Genomic DNA, 12,063 nt, shown 5'->3' with positions numbered 1-12,063 from the left:
TATCCCGCCTATCTGGTCGTGTCAGGACCACTCAAGAAATTGATGTTCCCTTATTTCTGTTACATCTAAATTGATAAGCTCCACTATTGTCAACATTAATTTTAATGTATTCTCAAGAAGATGGCAGAAAAAGTGGTTGCTAGGATCATTCTTAATGTTGGAAAACAGATAATGCATGTTCATATAATATATTCTGTCTTCTCCATCATGGCAGCCCATTAAAGTTGTGATGCCCCAGATGGGTTATGAGTTAGCCAACAGCTCTATACAGTACATACTGCGTATGCTTCTACAAAACAATGTCAACTGAGTGCTGTTCATGTATCTTAACATATGCATATGAGATTCACTTTATGCCTTCTCTTTTGTGGCAGAAGGAGCTCTGGAAATGGACAAGACATTGAAGTGCTGCAGAGCTTGGAAGTATAGTATGACTGAGGATTCTGTTTCAAAAATAACACTTTAAGGCTTTCAGTTAAATACACAAGAGTGAAAGAAGGGCAGGCTCACCATTACTGGGTTAATTCCTTCACCCCGGTGTACTTTTCCATTACTTAAAGGCTCAAGGTGGCCTCTTGCTTTTAAAAATATCCAGAAGAATGTCTTTTGACAATCAAAAGTGCATGTTTCTCTTATAATGTTTGTAATGGCCTAAATCTTGTTGTTTGGTATAGTAAATTGCACTAGAGTAGGCCTACTGAATCAATGGGTTTTTGGTGACTCAGATACTCTGTAAATTCCATTGATTTAAATGGGCCTTCTCTAACTGTGGCTTGCATAATAAGCCACAGTTAGAGTTGACCCATTCAGATTAATGGAATTTATAGAGTACAGTGGTGCCCCGCTTGACGATTACCTCGTTGTACAATGAATCCGCTGTAGGATGAGTTTTTTACAATCGCTATTGCGATCACAAAACAATGTTTCAATGGGTTTTTTTCATTTGACGACGATCAGTTCCCTGCTTCGGGAACCAATTTTTCGCTTTACAACGATAAAAAACAGCTGATCATCGGATTTTCAAAATGGCTGCCCGCTGTGCAAAATGGCTCCCCACTGTGTTCAGCATGGATTGCTCGCATTACAGGCACCGGAAAATGGCCTCCCTATGGAGGATCTTCACTGGATGGTGAGGTATTTCGCCCATTGGAACGCATTAACCGGTTTTTAATGCATTTCAGTGGGCTTTTTTCTTTCGTTTGACAACGATTTCGTTCTACACCTATTTTGCTGGAACGGATTATCGTCGTCAAGCGAAGCACCACTGTATTTGACTCACCATATCCCCATTGATTCTGTGTGGCTACTGTAGTGCAGTTGATTACCCTGAACAAAGTTATTATGACCAGTGTCTTAAAGAAAGCAGAATGTTGTTCAAAGAGGATAAGCATCTTCTAATATTCCAGTTTGAAGAAGTTTATACATGGTCACATATCTGGAGTATCATGTGACATTGTAGTTTCAATGCAGCAGCAGCAAGCACATATATGCTACTAGTTGAAGTATAATGTTTAAAGACAGGGTTTTTAAAAGTATATTAAATGCAGTGGAAGAATTATTAACAAATTACTACAGTTACTTGCTATGAACTATCAGTGGGGCAGATGAAACATTGTAATGATCTTGTAGGGTTCTTAGGCTGGCCATCCTCTCCCTAGAAAAGGTGACAGAGATTTCTGATTGTTAAAATAAAAGTTTGTTGAGTTTTAGTGAAGAGACTTAATAGCGGAAGAAAGTGAAATATTTTCTTACCGTAGGTCATTATCCTTGTTCAGAATGTAAGACTTAAGTTCAGGTTACATAATGAAATGACATCCATCAACTTCCATGGAACAGGCAACCCTGCAGAGCAACAATTAACCATTTTAAATTGATTAGCATGCACTTAAGAAAGAAACCTACATACTCCATGTAGAACAAATCATCCTTACTTTGAAAGGAAAGGTATCTTTAATCTACAGTCCTAATTTATCCCATAACTTGCAAATAGGATGCTTGTTTTATTGTATTCTAGAAATATGCCAGCTTCTCAACCAGCCATTTCCCCACTGAATAGCCTAATCCTATTTCAGTACAATTCTAGCACAATTAACTCGTTTGAATTGGACCTGTTGTCTTTAATTTAACTTAACGTATTCTATGCACTACATGATTCTAATGCTCAAGTAAAGCCAAGCAGCAAATAATGTATAAAATATGAGAATACAGTTCATCTCCTTTAGAGTGGTTAGAAAATACATTAGGGGTTCACAGGGAGACTTTTCCAATGAAGATTTGTTTCTTCTGTGAAATAAATCATTGTCATTTTAAGTTAATAGTGAAATTGAAACTACCAGATTTCAGGCTTTCAGTCAGATTCCAGGCAAATTGGGATTATGCCAGGTATTTTTCTTTCAAGCCCACGAGCACAAAATAGCAAATGTATTGTCAAAGGTCCACTGACTCACAGGTGTGTATATATCCTCAGTGTATCCCAAGAGATCCAATCTAAGTTGTACATATTGTACCAAGGCTGAGGTTGAAAGAAAATCAAATCACTGCCCTTTCTAGAAACAAAGGAGGAACAATTGGATGGATGACTGAGGATGACTAGGAGCTGTACTGTTTCTTGAGTGGGGTTGAATTGTCCTAACAGTAGTAAATGTTTCTCGTTTTATGGAAATCTTCCCTGATTGCTTTTGAAAAACAAACAAAATTTTCTCAGTCGGATGAACATGTTTTGAACACATTAACATTTGGGCCCCTCATTGGCAGAATAAAACGCAGTTGACATTGTTTATAAACATGCTTTGATAGCTTAGCCTACGAATCCAGATACAAAAAGACTTTTTCAACATGCTGCCGTGGTGGCATTTATCTGCAGCTCTGTAAAGCAAACATGCTGCTAGTTTCTCTTACCACATCCGATGTAAAGATGAAGACACCATCTACAAAGAATGCCATGGGCATATAATACACAGGAGGATGGGAAAGGAGCATTGGACGTAAAATACTTGCATAAGAAAAAAGTGGTGCTTTTAATGCTACTTATTTAATATTATTTTTAAGCTTCCTAATTGTAGTCATGACAGATATACCCATCACAGACCCAGGTTTAATGGTTTGAGGTGCACTTGAACATCATATTCATGCACATGGTCCACAGCGCTTCTTGATGATTTCAGACTGCTTGGCACCAAATACTTTGAATTTGGCAAGGGTAGGGTGATCCAGGTAGTTACAGAACACACAACTACCATATATTATTCAGTTCTTCAAAAATCCTCCTGTTTATGAATGTGAGATATTGTCTTCTGTACTCACAATTGAGACTGCTAGGAAATGGTCCGATGTTGCTGCATGATAATTGTGCCTGTGTTACCAGCAGGTGGAAGGATGCCAAGCTTTACATAGCAGAGGGTAGCCTGAATATTGATGACACCAGTGGCAGCAGTCAAGATGGTCTACGGCAGTGGTCCCCAACCTTGGGTCTCTAGATGGTCTTGGACTTCAACTCCCAGAAATCCTGGCCAGCAGAAGTGATGGTGAAGGCTTCTGGGAGTTGTAGTCCAAGAACATCTGGAGGCCCAAGGTTGGGGACCATTAGTCTACGGGATACCCTCTTGTGCTCACTACCATTCACACTTGTTGATAAACAGCTCAGAGAATTGCTTTATGTTTGATTTGAAAAGAGGTTAACTGATGAAAAAGGAGTCAGCTTCTGAGATTTTTTGTTGCATAAGAAGAGTATCCTCTAGACCATCTTGACTGCTGCCACTGGTATTGTCAACATTCACATAGAATAGCCTTCGCGAATACATTCACATAGAATCTTTGGAGTTCATTTCTTAATTACCAAACAACTGTATAGTGTCAAGATGGATGGAATAAGCACCAAAGCTCTATTAACATCAAGTAAGACTATCCCCAGCCACAAAAAAAAGGGGGGGGGATTTCGCAGCTTAAATGAGTGGGCCTCTGAATTTGTTTTCTATTCTTTTTTAAAATAAATAAATAAGTATTTTACACTAGACACAGAATCCCCCTTTAATGTATTTCTGGCCAGGAAAGAGTTAAAAAGTTCTCCTGAAAGTCATTTAATTCCCAGTCATCAGAATCAAAATTTCAGAACTCCGTTCCCTGTTTGGAATATTCATGCTGTTGTAAGAAAGTCAAATATTTGCATTTTCAAAGTTACAACTTTTTTGTTTGCCCCACCCCCATTTTTAGACCTGACTTATGGAATGCTGATTTGCTCTACTGCACAATATCTATTGCTGCACTCCCATGTAGCAATAATAAAACAGGATGGAACACATTCTCTGTAGCTAGTAGAATTTGCCAGCACTGGGAAACAGTGCAACACGTCTTTCCCATTGCTGTCTGTGTGACCGACAGTGACAACCAGCTAGCAGATTGACTTGAGTAGCAGACCTCCTGCAAGCCATCTGCTATACATTCCTATAATCATAAATGCAAATGTGAACAACCATTCTGTGACCAGCTATATCTGCCCAGTATGCTACTAATGGTACTGAACTTTCTCCATCCTAAGGACTCTGGTCTTTCCCAGTCCTCTTTGTGGTCTCTATACATTGTCCTTCCCTTTACATTCTGTTCCTTGCCCTTGCCTCATGTCTCTCCTTACATTCAAAGCAGCCCTTTTTGGTACCAGTCGCTTCCACTCACAATGCCAGCTAGATCTGTGCCTTGCAGCCTGACCCATCATTCCTCATCATCCATTGAGATGAAGCTGGTCTAAAACCTGATGCTTCCTTTCTTCCTGAAGTCATCTTTCAGTTCCATATAATTCAGGACATTGTGCTTCCTGCCTTCTTTGCAGATACCTCCACATTCCTAGCTTCTCTTCATTTTCTAGAGGTCCATCTAGCGTTTTATCTCACCTAGGAAAATTCTTCCAGAACTCACACAATGTGTGTTACACGATGAACCTAGGAAGGTCAATATTATGTCTACCCAGAGGTTCCCAAAAATGGGTTACTGCTACTGTTAGCCTTGCCTATCAGTAAGTCAATTTCCCTGTTCCTGCCAACATGTGCAGTCATTCAACCAAGACATGACCTTCCTGCACTGCATTCCCAAGAGAGGTTGTTTTGCCAAATATTGGCAGCCACATGGTTTCACTTGCTCACTTTTGTGACCCAGTATAGACTAGATGTTCAAGGCTAGGTGGATGCCTTCTTTAGGCATGCAAATCTGCCATCTTTGTTGATATGATGTTCTCTCCTCTGGTTGGTTGACCATTGTTAGTTGGTTGCCCATTTGCGTGATTCGTAGAGATCACGAAAAAGGACAGTTTGCTTGCCTGTTGCCTGTTATTTTACCTATAGATGTATTTCTTCAAGTGGACATTTGCAAACATACAATCCACCTCCCTACAATCTGTCACACCATGGGTTTTATCCTCATGAATGGCAGATATGGAACTGAAGAAAGGTAATAGGGGAGTGAGGGCAAGGCTCTGAAACAGTGATTCCCAACATTGTATCACCCAGGTGTTCTTGGACAGCAGCTTCCAGAAACTCCAGCCAGCACAGCTGGTAGAGAAGGCGTCTGGGAATTGCAGTCCAAGGATACCTGGGTTACTCAAGGTTGGGGACCACTGCTTTAGCACATTCCAAATGTGACTCTGCTTGGACAAAGAGATTGCCATTCAACAGCCTACAATTACAGTAAGCAAGCTATCCATCTCAACTGATTGCTTAGCAATGAGAGAAATGAACCTGCAAGTTACTTTGCTTGTTTGAATGCCCTTGTCCTTGAATATCCTTTCACCATTTCTAATCATGGAAGTCTAGGGAGTTAAAGGTAAAGGTAAAGGTTCCCCTTGACAATTTGTCCAGTCGTGTCCGACTCTAGAGGGCGGTGCTCATCCCCATTTCCAACCCATAGAGCTAGCGTTTGTCCGAAGACAATCTGCCGTGGTCACATGGCCAGTGTGACTAGACACAGAACCCCGTTACCTTCCCACCATGGTGGTACCTATTTATCTACTTGGATTTTGCATTTTGCGTGCTTTCGAACTGCTAGGTTGGTGGGAGCTGGGACAAGTGACGGGCTCACTCCATCACGTGGATTCAATCTTATGACTGCAGGTCTTCTGACCTTGCAGCACAGAGGCTTCTGTGGTTTAACCCGCAGCGCGACCACATCCCCACACTAGGGAGTGTAGGCTGCATAACAGTAGCTATGGTACATTTGTGGATTGGGCTGGCTTTTTGGAGAAATTGTTCCTTTTGAATCCACTGGCTGAATCAGCTTATTCAGTTCTAATCCATACTGTTTCAGATCCCATACATGAATGTGTGGCAGATGAGTCTTAATCTTGTTTTGACCCAGAGTAATTTTGACGTAATCAGTATTTAGACAGAGATTTAAGGCGTCTACACCTTCATCTCGTAGCTCTCATTTTTTTAAAAAAAAGCACGTTTCCTTCATCCTAATTATTTTGCTGACAGATTCCTACAGACATAAATTACAAATGGGTATAGTGCAGCCTGGGTGCAGCTATTAACCACAGAGTGCTGGTGAGATCCAAAAAAAGAATCAGTCAGTGGGGAGGGAAATGGGTGATTGAATAAAGGAAAGAAAGGCAGGCAGGAAGGATCTCTCTCTCTCTCTCTCTCTCTCTCTCTCTCTGTGTGTGTGTATGTGTGTGTGTGTGTAAAAAGATGACACTTGGAGTCACAAGTGGGCCATGATCTAGCTTTAAATGTGTTGCCATGATCCTTTAAAACTGTGGCAGAAAATAAGATTTTTCTCTCTGCCATATTGGCTGATAAACATGAGGTGAATAGAATATATCAATCAACAGAAACAACCTTTTTTTTTCCATAGTTGCCTTCAAAGAACAGGCAATAAATAATTCTCTTTTCTGAGTGCTTATGAACACTCCTGCTGGCTGGATAGTTCAGCGAGTTAGGTATCAGAGGTTGGGAGTTCGATCCCCTGCTGCACATACTAGGAGAGAAGCCAGCCAGTATGGCCTTGGGCAACCTACACAGATCCAGAGTTCTCCCAGAAGAAGAAATGGGTAAATTTCTTCCGAGTATTCTCTACCTAAAAAACCATGGAAGGTACTGTCATAAATGAGAATTGACTTGATGATGCATTACTGTTATTAGAAACATACATTCCTGTTTCCTCTTAGCTCTCTGATGTTACATTACACCTTCACATTAACTACTTGATTTTTGAAAAATATGGGTCAGTGCTCTGCAGAACTGTACTTGGTATGGAGCTGTGTTTCCTAAGGGCCTTTGCAGCGGTTCAGTTAGAAAAATAATAGCTTGTTTCCTGTTTCTGCCAGCTGATCTGATCAGAGTCTGAGGTTTACTGGAACCTGCAGGTTACACACATGGTATGGTATGCAAATAATGCATTCTTTTTGGCTGATAATGATTTCATTAATTGTTTGTGCACACCCCAGAAATAATGAAAAACAGATTATTCCACAAAAACAAATGAGTGCCAAAGGAATTTCCTCTTCAGGAGGGGAAGTGAACCTCAACCATCACTGGTACCGACACTGACATTGTATTAGACAACAAGCTTTTTCTCAGCCATTTCCAGTTCCTGACCATGTAGGGTTACATTTTGTCAGTGAACTCAGATAATTTGAGGTCCAAAAGTCAGTGTTGTTTTCTGAAATCAACATTTGAGGCAAGGTTGACAAAAAAGGATATAAAATTCTGTCTGAGAGACTATGTAATAGGTAGGAAAATGCAATTGGAATATAACAACATGCTTTCAGAGTAATTCAATTTTTTAAAATTAAAAAAACACAAACACTGGTTTCTGAATGTGGGATATTGTGCTTCTCTATCCATGATTCAAAATGCCAGGAAAAGGCCCGACATGGTGCACAATATTGTTGCCCACATTGCCAGCAGGAAAAAGAACAGCAAGCTTTACATAGCAAAGGGCACCTCAAATCTTGACAGCACCAATAGCAGCAGTCAGGATAGTCTACAGGATCCCCTCTTGTATTCACTAATATTCACATAGCGATACCAAGCAATGGGAAATCTCAGAAGCTGGCTCCTTTTTTCACTTCTCACCCAAACACAAAACAATTGTTAGGGCTGTTTTTTGACAAATGAGAATGGTAATGAGCAAACCTTTACTCAGGGGTAAGCAACTTGAGATAGAAAAACTATATTGGACCAAAATCTCTATGAACATGTTGTGTACATGTTTTCCAAAAGATGTCTGTGGGTGATCACAGAACAATTAGCCTTTAGAGAAAGTACAAAGAGGAGTCGACAACAGATGTCCGAGCCAGCGGAGCCTCAAGGCAACGCCCTGAGAACTCTTTTTATTAACTCAGCAAGAGTTACATGGTATATTGTGAGAAGTCAGATAGGATACTAGTTACCTAATCACCACTAGGACTGGTTAAAATAACTCTTTGATCCTATGCACTACCTCTAAGCGAAAGGGCAGAACGGGGGCTTTCCCCGCCCGCTGGTAGCTGCTGCCTCTGCCAGGAGTGTGTACATGTCATAGGAACAGAATGCAGCTAACAACCTTTAGGCAGAAGTTTCCCACAGATGTCCCCCTCACCTTTTGAAATAAGAAAAGGGAGAGCTGGAAGTTAGCAATGAGTATCACTGGAAATCAAGGTCAAAATCATCCATACTATGTGAAAGAAAGACAATGAAGAAAGACGGGGATAAAAATCAACTCATTTGAAATGTGTTGGAGGAGAGCCTTACTGATACTACAGACAGCCAGAAAGGCAGGAAAGTGGGTTCTCAGTCAAGGCAAGGCTGAACTCTCACTTGAACAAAAAAGAGTCAACTCAACCTATGCTACTATGAATATATCATGAAAATATAGAACTGACAAAAAAACAACAATCCAATATTGCTGGGAAAATGGAAGTAAGGGCAGTAGAAAGAGAGGTGTGCAAGATCTGAGCAGAGGTGTTAATGACAGGACATTTTGGAGGTCATTAACTCATATAGTCACATCAGAAACCACTTGATGGCACATAGCATCTTTGGATTTTTTTTCTTAATTATCGAACAATTGTATAATGACAAGACATGTGGAATGGTTGAAATATGACAGAATGTAGGCACCAAAGCTCTGCTAACATCTCATAAGACCACCCGCAGCCACAAAGTCAAAACCAGCAATTTTACAGCTTCTGAAGATTTGTTCTCTATTTTTTATTTAATAGCTTTAAAAAATATTTTTACACCCAGACACAGACTCCCTTTGCCAGCATTAAAGAACATGCTCAACAACAGTTCTTTTCTCGAGAGTCAGCTAATTGGGTTCTAGCTGAGAGGATCAAGAGTTCAGATTGCCTCAGAACTGAAGCTGACTTCCCCTTTGAAGACTTGTGTCAGGAGCTTGGTTTCAGAAATCCTGAGATAATGTTTCTTGAAGTCACTCAGTCCTGGAAAAAACACCACTGTTTTGTGCTTTGGTAATGCAGGAATACTTTGAGTATGCCTTTAAAACTTGTATGCTAATTCCCTGGAGATACATAGCAAAATGGCCCTTTATAGAGGCCTGTCACTCCATAACTTTCTTTAAAGCTAAGCTTGACATTTTTTCTCTTCAAAGAAAACCTGTCTGTTGATAAGCCTGTTCCATACACACTCAGTCTTATAACAAAGTGGTTGTTTTTCCTCTTTTTAAAAGGCCATTTTTGAGGATCAGTATTTCAGCCCCTACAGCCTGGATTCCTTCCAATTTTTTTTTTTAAGAGCAGGTGGGACCCACCATTCTCTTTCAGGATAAGATTGGTCTTTTCAGTTTGCATGAGCTATTTTAAATCTGGGGACATTTCGGGTCACTTGGAAAATGTTGATTTGCTCTGCTACACAATAATATAGCCACACTACCATGCAGCTATAATGATGCATATAGGAAGGATGGACTTAAAATGCAGCTGGACACTGTTCACCAGTTAGCCTCTCTGAAGGAAAATCAATCATATTTCTCACCATAAAATGTGATTCCATTTATCCATTCCTTTACATGTGGACTACAGAACACTGTTGAGGTGTATAAGGAGCAAGGGATTCCTTATTTAGTACTACAGTCTCTGTAAGGCTTAGCCACAGACAGCAACAAAGGAAATGCAGAAGATCTGACTTTCAATGAAAAATATAAGAGTGTTTTTAAAAAAATTACTAGAGAACTAATTTCAAATGTAGTTTGCACCCAAGCCCGTAGATGGCTCATGACCAAGACACCAGAGTGCACATCTGATAGGTTGGGATGACAAGTGGCCCCTATCCTGTACCTTGAGTTGCCTCTTCACATATCCTATGTTTTCCTGCAGGTGAATCATACCAAAACAATAAGGAGGCTGTTACAGCTGCCAAAACCAAACCACCAGGAGAGATAAATTTGTTTTGAAAATGCATTATATATGTATGGGTGACAGATCAAAATTCATATAGTAATTCATATTATAATGTATATGCTTTAAATGTAAAATACTTACAAATTACATATAGACCCAAACCACTGAATACTGAAATTCCGTTCTCAATAAGCAAAAACTGTACAAATCCAAGTATTAATATGTGATTGTTATTAATGGTTTTTTATGCCATTAATAACAACGTGGAAATGTTCCACAGCTACACCGCTGGCTGGGAAAATGTCTCAATCTTGACTGTTGTGTCACCAGAAGAAAAAGCAACGAACTCATTGGGCGATAACTAGAGAACATTTCTCTCATGTGACCAGGGCCTTAGTGTGTCTGCATACTAGCCTTTGTACCTCAATCTTTGTAAACAGGAATATCTATCTGTCTAGGTGAGTTGACTTTATAGGTATATTTTTTTCAGCAGATATTGTAATGTTTTGTTTTATGGGACGGCACAGGCATGGGTTGTAAAAAAAATCATATGCAGTTCACCTTTTTCACCTGAGACATGATTCATGTGGAAGAAGGACGTTTTCCTTAGAGCTATACCATGTGATCCACTGGATCTTAAGTCAGCACCACCCTACTTATTAGGGTGAATAAAAACACTTTAGTTGTGACTTACTCTTGTCAGTTGTCTTTATTAATATGTCTCTGTTTATTTCCAAGGAACTACACAACAAAGGATAGAAAACTACTCCTATAATATGAAGTTTGATGAATGCAATTATTTATTTCTGTTGGATGTCACTTAACAGTTTCCCCTTGCATGTGTTTTTTCCCCCAGATTCTTCACAGTGTGCATTTGTTCCCTACAATAGAGCGCATGGCCCAGTCTCCGCAAGGAAAGATTTTGACACCATTGGTTTGCTATCTTCGCTACATTTTATATATACCTGTATACCTGATGACCCTTCTTCCAGAAAGAGTAAAAAGCCCAATAGTGCGCTTTGTAATGGGAGGAAGATGCAGTGAAGAATTATTAACAACGGTCATGGATATGTTAAACATGGATTGTTTAGGTGAGTAGAATTTGCATATATTTCTCCTTGTTCCCCAAATGTTATTTTCTAACATGCTGCTTGGACAGGTAAATGGATGTAGGAGGAAGATGCTCTCTTAGTATTTTTCTTGGACATCATAATGACAATAAGAAATACTTAGTGGTAATCTGGAAGTTGAGTCATGACAACTGGACTTCTTTCTTATTAGGTTGAAATGTTTTCCTACTCATCCAAGTAGCTTCTTCAGTCTCAGGAGAGTTGATAGGAGACCCCTGATAGATCCTCCACCTTGGCTTCACGTCCCCCTGGTCTGAATAGGCTCATTAGAAGGACAAAGGACTGGGGGTGAGGGATAATCCCACTTCTGCAGTCCTTCTCCACCCACTGTCCTAACCAATGTGGAAGATATATAAGGGATCTCCGCCAACTCTCCTCAGACTGAAGAAACTACTTGGATACATAGTGAAACATTTCAACCTAACGAGAAAGAAGTCCAGTTGTCATGACTCAACTTTCAGATAACCTCACCTGGATGATTGAGAATCTTCACAGACTTGTGTAGGCATCCTTCAGTCTCGAGAGACTATGGTAACGTGCTCTGAATAGAGGTCTTGGAACAGTGCCTAGTGTGGCTGAGAAGGCCAATACAAGAGTGACAATCCC

At 40.1% G+C, this 12,063-nt stretch overlaps 1 protein-coding gene across 1 annotated transcript in view; it reads left to right on the top strand.

Annotated features, from left to right (window-relative positions):
• LDAH (lipid droplet associated hydrolase) overlaps positions 1 to 12,063 on the top strand; it is a 93,866-nt gene that overhangs the window by 46,185 nt on the left and 35,618 nt on the right. The window contains exon 5 of the mRNA XM_073002151.2: positions 11,184 to 11,418. Within this exon, the coding sequence (XP_072858252.2) occupies positions 11,184 to 11,418 (235 nt within the window). The remainder of the gene's footprint in view (positions 1 to 11,183; positions 11,419 to 12,063) is intronic.

Source organism: Pogona vitticeps, chromosome 1 (assembly GCF_051106095.1).
Source record: "Pogona vitticeps strain Pit_001003342236 chromosome 1, PviZW2.1, whole genome shotgun sequence".
Taxonomy (NCBI): domain Eukaryota; kingdom Metazoa; phylum Chordata; class Lepidosauria; order Squamata; family Agamidae; genus Pogona; species Pogona vitticeps.
Note: the sequence above shows the minus strand (reverse complement) of the source record. Positions and strands in the feature narration are given on the sequence as shown.